Source organism: Anopheles aquasalis, chromosome Y (genome assembly GCF_943734665.1).
Source record: "Anopheles aquasalis chromosome Y, idAnoAquaMG_Q_19, whole genome shotgun sequence".
Classification (NCBI taxonomy): domain Eukaryota; kingdom Metazoa; phylum Arthropoda; class Insecta; order Diptera; family Culicidae; genus Anopheles; species Anopheles aquasalis.
Genome location: NC_064879.1, coordinates 448770 through 455000, shown reverse-complemented (window position 1 = coordinate 455000; position 6231 = coordinate 448770). Strand labels below are relative to the sequence as shown.

The window sequence follows — 6231 nt, the reverse complement described above, 5'->3', positions numbered from 1 at the left end:
GGCCTCTCGCCCCCCTCCCGCGGTCCCGGTTGATATGTTTTCCTTTTTTCTAGGTTAGAGCCTCAGACTGGTGAGCCACACATTGCTGGGAATGTTTGAAAGGTGGTGGTTGGTTGTGTTGTACTTCTCGGCATGTTGTGCCAGTACAGCGTAGGGGGGTTGATTGATGTGCACACCATCCCTCGAAAGCACACCTTCCCCCATGGTTAATTTTTTGTTGTTGTTGCAAAACCCAAGCGCCCGGAAAACAAATTAAGCACAACCGCGTAGCGTAGAGGAAGAAGAGCAAACGGGGTTGCCGGGGCGTGCTTGTACCCTAAAAAAACGCCAAAAATGGCGCCCACAAGCAAAAGAGAACGGGGGGTTCGGTTGGTCCAAAATCGCGAAGGCAGCAATGAGTGCGTGTGTGTTGCGTTGCGAATTTTGTGCCAAGTCAGTTGCTGCACAGACCAACCGCGCGCACACCACGTCTGCCGGGAAGTGAGGTGAAATGGGTTTCTCCCCAAGGAGGAAGAGTTGAGGTCGTTAAGAAGAAAGATAGAAAGAGAAAAAAAGGAGAAAGAAAGAAAGAATCAGCGCACACACACATATAGAGAGATGAACGTATGTACGTGGCTGGTGCAAAAGGGTTCACTCCCTCCCTCCTTCCATCCGGTATGTTTCGCGATGATGGGTGATGAACCGCGCACCCTCTTTAGCTTTTTGGTGTGGTGTACGTCTCCTCGACGAGTCACCCAGGGGGCGCGTCCTTCGCTCGGGACCTCAATCGCGCTGCTTTGGTTGACCAACAGCAACCAACAACAACAACAACAACAACAACAATACAAAAAGACGGTAAGCCGATCTGTGCTGAGGGCATCATTTCATTATAATTCGCAAATCACACACCCACGCGCACACAAACAGACACACCGACAGACACACTTGCACCTTCTGGAGTGTTTTTCTTTCCTTATGAGGCGCCTTTTCTGCCCCTTTTGCCTTATTAACCTCCTTATCCAACGTTGAAGGGAGAGGGAGATGGGGGGGGGGGGGGGGGGCTTGAAAGTAGGGCGCGCGCGCGCGAGTCGCGAACACCTCGACTCGCCCTGTCTTATCGAGTGTCCCTCGGTCTCACCTGTTTTGCGTTGTTCCCATTCCGCATAGCACGGTGAGTAACGGGTGTGTGTTTCCACGTCGGGGGAAGAGTGCGGCAAAGAGAGGGTGCGGAAAGAAACCCCAAAACAGTCTCCTGTTTCGCCTGTCAACCCAACAGCCGGGCCACACACATCAGGGGCTTTTCTCTAGCCCTTATTTTTGGAACGTGTGTTTGGAAATGTGAAGAGATATATTTTTCCGCCACGCAAAGTTTGCTGCCACCGCGAAGGGAAGACTTCGAGGTTTCTGGCTTATTTTCATCGCATTTTGATCTCATTTTTGAAAGAAACAAAGGAGGGGCAGGGGTTTCAGGTGGGTTTTTAGAGCCAGTCGCAGCTGCTGCAACACCACAGCAACAGATGTACCCATGTCCAGGTCGGTCTCCGGGTCGCCAAAAGGATTCAGGCATCGAAAGACATCAAGGGTGGATCAGACGAGAAGCGCGCCAGCCAGCCAGCCAGCCAGCCAGCCAGCCAGCCGCTCGCACGCTCGCTTCTCTTTAGGGTTCGCGGATTCAAGGCGCCAATTGGTGGAACGTCCACCAAACTAACGAATGGGAGCGAGGGGAGGGGGGGAAGGAGGCGGGGGTGCTCGAGAGACAGCATCCATTTCGAGTATGACCATAAATGGGATGAATCAAAGGAGAACCACTACTCACACATGGGGTGGTTGGTGTGTTGAGCGGGAGAGGTGGACGGAGGAGAAGCCTTGACCAATATCACCGTGAACAGAGGGCGAACGCGCGAGACATCTACGGCAACGGCGACGGCGACTTCTCCCTTCTGCGCCACCGTCTCGTTGCGTTGCGTTGCGCCGCGAGTTGCGCCGAGGGCCGCGAACTCGTTGCAAAGAAAGGGCCGTTTGGCTGGCTGTCTGACTGACTGTGACCGTAAACGGCGCTTGTTCTAGAGGCCACAGGCAGCGGCCGAGTTGGAAAAGCAAATCAATCCCGCTTAATGTCGTCGCGAGCTGCGCACAACTCGCGCCAAACGCCAAATTGATCACGACGACGACGACGATGACGACGGGCGTGCATTGGAGAGTGTGGAGGACAGATGGCATGGCATGGCATGCTGGCAGGTTATCATCATCATCAACATCATCATCGTGATCATCTGGCTCTCGGATTTGACGGATCCACAGCACAGTGGAAAGAAGCGATAAAGGAGAAAGGGAGGCAAAGAGAAGCGCCCCTTCCCCTCCCCTCCCCCCGTCCCCTTCCACCACATACTCTGACCAGTGATGATCCTCTCCATCCACACCAAACCAAGTCGCGTCGATAATATGATGGTATGTGGTAGTGGAGGGGGACAACACCACCTTTGCGCCTTCCTTTAGGGGGGTTGTCGATGCGGTGTATGTTTTATTGCTTGGCCACACCAGCATCAGACTGTTCCAGACGACCAACCACATCACAACCTCACGATCATTTGCTCTTGTCAGCGCAGACGCGAAACAACACGATCATCAGATTCCCTCCGATTCGGTGCCAGCAGCCAGCCAGTAACATCTCCTTCTAGTGTTAAAGTTTGCGTGCGTGCGCGCGTCTGTGCATCGTAATCAGTCGCATAACATGCAGCTCTCGATTATACCGCCACTAATTATCTCTCTCTCTCTCTCTTTTCCTTTAATTCACCCAGGCATCACCAGGACTCAGAACCCGGCGCACCAAACCCCCGCACACACACTCTCAACCTCAACGCAACCAACCAATCGAACGCAGCAGATAAAATGGCCTCCGCTGGACAGGATAATGCTGCCGCCGCCGCTGAGTACCCGCGCGTCGGTGCCGACTTCAAGAGCGAGCTCGAGTCGTTCCGTCCGGAAACGCTGACCAAGGCGGACACGCAGGAGAAGAACCCGCTGCCGACTGCGGAGGACGTGCAGAGCGAGCGTGCCCAGCGCAGCGTGTTCGAGGGCATCGAGTCGTTCGATGCGTCGCAGCTGAAGCACGCCGAAACGTGCGAGAAAAACCCACTGCCGGACCAGGAAGGTAAGGATGAGGCGGACGGACCCGCTAATACACTATGGAACCATGGAATGTTCATCAACACGAGCCGGAGGGTGTTTGTTCGCTCTCTGTGTAGTTAGGAATTCGATATACACAACGTCGTAACAACAACAACAACGACACCACCAACAAAGCGTGGCAACACGTCGTATCGCTCATCGGAACTGTGTGTACGCGAGCGCGCGAGAGCCGATGTCACGTTTCAATTTGCAGGCGGGTGAAGCGCGTGTGTGTGATGCGCAGCAGCAGCAGCAGCAGCATCATCATCACCAGCACTGCCGTGCCAAAGCAGCATAGAGCCGGTTTTGCTTTGTTCGTTCACAAAAAAAAAACAGAGAGCGGAGTGAGGGGTGGGGATGATCGACGATCACCTCACGCGCCTCTCTGCAGAGCACGAGAACAACGCCGACACACTCTGTGGCACTGTGCTGCTGCATAGTTCACCCTCTGGCGCTGGAGGCGATGATTCGTCATTCAAATACGCGACCAACCTACCCCTCCCTACTCCCATCCCATTACACCAGCGCCTGTGCACCGCAGACATTCCTCCGTGCTGATGTACCATGAAGGCGCCATAACGCCTGGTAGAGCGAAGAGGAAGAAGAAGAGAGCTATTTCTTTAATTTTTTTACATTTTTGTGTGCCATCTGGTCATAAATTCCGCGAGGGTTCAGCGTCAGCGTCTTCACTCCCTCCCTCTCTCTCTCTCTCTCTCTCTCTCTCTCTCTCTCTCTCTCTTGCTCTCCCCCTCACTTCATTCTTTTCGTTGTCTTCGTTTTTTTTCTCTTTGTGCAAATTTTTGCCCTGTTGTACGCAGGCAGGAAGATGGATTTTGCGTTTGCCCCATTGTTATATCAGTCATTAATGTTTGTGTTCTATTTCCTTGTCGTTTTAGCCATCAAGGCCGAAAAGGGTGTGCAGCACTTTATCGAGTGCATTGAGTCGTTCGACACGTCGCGCCTGAAGCATGCCGAAACGCTCGAGAAGAACCCACTGCCGACGCGCGAAATCATCGAGGAGGAGAAGCGCGCCTAAATCAACCAGATACTCCACAGCAATGCCACGCCACGCCTCACCTCTCCTCCCCCATTCCAATCACCTCTCAATCAACCGAGCAACGCATCGCGAATACGAACGAACTTTTTTTTAAATATATTATATATACATCTTACAAAAAAAAACCTAAGCATCGCGCAGCAGGTGAGAGAGCATAGTGATAGAAGCGATAGAAGCAAAGACCTACGAAGCATGCAAACTAAAAAAGGGCAAGACTTAGGAAGAACTAGGCAGGGGGAAGGAATACTGCAGCAGAAGGGTGGTACAGAGGAGTGCATCGAAAATCAGTGTGCGTTTAACGTCCTCGAAAACACCACCACACGCTACCCTTCTTGCTGGCCAGTAGTAGTAGCTACGCAACAGCAGCACCTGGTGCCGGCGGCGAGACGATGGAGGCGAGTTTTATAGTAGTAAGATTTGATACAGCGATGAAATTTTCAAGAAACAAGCATATTTTTAAGCAAAACAATGACAAAACGATTACATCTGCATCACACTCCTCCTGAGACGAACACTTTCTCTCTCTTTCTCTCTCTCTCTCTCTCTCTCTCTTTCACCCCGCCCCATCCTCCCTCAAAAATAATACCACGGTCTGCAAGAACAGAAGTGCAGCTTCGGCTAGTTCGTTGGAACGTTTAGACGCCAAAAACTCAAGACTGTGCAAGACAGCAAAGGCAAAACAATCCACCCACCCCCCACCCTTTCTGGATGCAGTATTGGTCAGACAGCTAGAAGGAAGTGTATGTGAGAAGAAAGGATGATTTGTTTAGCCAGAAAGCAGCCATGGCACAGTAACAGCAGTGCTAATGAGGCGTGCGTTGGCTGCACCTTATCGGTGGAAGCGATAGAAGATGGTAAACATTTCAATTCACAATTTTGAGGTGGTAGAGAAACGGAAGAACAGCAGCAGTCAACGATATTCATGCATCCGTGTGTTTAACGTTGACCTTTAGGTAGTAGAACGCGTACTCATTATTGAGTACAAATACGAAACAGCTAGGCTATTGCCCAGGGAAATTCAATGTCGCTACAATGAAAACATACTGTTCGGCTTTTTCTCTCTATCTGTCTAACATTTTCTTCTCCGTCTGTCATTGCTAGCGCGTCTTAAGGATTAAGGTCAGTGCAGTGACTTATCAGTGCAGGTGGGGGTGGGCGTCGCTAATAGGGGCTAGGCATTCCAGCGATCATATGTTGCTTACTAAGAGATTGCAGGAGCAGAGTGCGTCATCAGCAAGTACCGGCGGGTAAATTGCACCAGCGGAAAGGAGTTCCATAACGAAAGAGAAAATGGGGGGGGAGGGGGGAGAGAGAGAGAATACGTGAGTGGGTCTCCTGCTCATCCAATGTGAGGAAGGGGAGGAGCGGTGGTAGCGGAAGTCCAAATCGACGAAAACGATAAAATCGAGAAAAAAAACTGACGTGGCCGGATAGCAGGAGGGGCCAGAACCAGGAGAGCATTTGAGCGCATTTCAGCGACCAGGGAGAAAGGGAGTGAAACGAAACGAAAAAGAATTTACGAAAATAAAATCCTTGCAAAGGAGTACATGTACTACCACTACCACTACTACAACAACTACAACTACCCTTATCACCCTAGCGTACTGATCAAATAAATATTATACATTTAAATTGAAAACGGAACAAGCCCACAAACAACACTCTATCGGTGTGTTTTACAGTCTTCTAAAAGTTTCCTATAGGACTGCCAGGTGGGCACATGAGCGGTGCCCCCTCCCTCAACCAGAAATGCCTTCCGTCGGTCACCTATGCTGCGGAAGTCATTTCCTTTCATCCGTTTCACCTCGATTCAACCAATCCTCAACAAGATAAATAAATAGAAAAAAAACTCACCATTAAGTAGAAAGCACAACGGTCAAACGAATGGGGAAAGGCAGCACATCACTTGGATATAGAATCGAACGAGCCGCCCGAACAGCACATGAGCTCGATGCTAAGCTCCGTTTCGCTCGTGACCCCTTTTTTCCGGCACGGTCACCGAAATGACATATAGACGAGATCAATAA

The 6231-nt window shown here is 51.2% G+C and overlaps 1 protein-coding gene across 3 annotated transcripts in view; it reads left to right on the top strand.

Moving 5' to 3' along the window:
• Nucleotides 1-5765, top strand: part of LOC126579532 (thymosin beta) — a 12225-nt gene extending 6460 nt beyond the window's left edge. Inside the window, exons 1-3 of one of the 3 annotated variants that reach the window (XM_050242912.1) lie at nucleotides 2544-2670; nucleotides 2778-3130; nucleotides 4044-5765. In XM_050242912.1, the coding sequence (XP_050098869.1) occupies nucleotides 2869-3130; nucleotides 4044-4183 (402 nt within the window). In that variant the 5' untranslated portion in view covers nucleotides 2544-2670; nucleotides 2778-2868 and the 3' untranslated portion in view covers nucleotides 4184-5765. Of the gene's footprint in view, nucleotides 1-2543; nucleotides 2671-2777; nucleotides 3131-4043 lie in introns of those variants that run through there. The other 2 variants (XM_050242913.1, XM_050242911.1) reach the window with 2 other exon arrangements.
• Nucleotides 5766-6231: the final 466 nt, after the last annotated feature.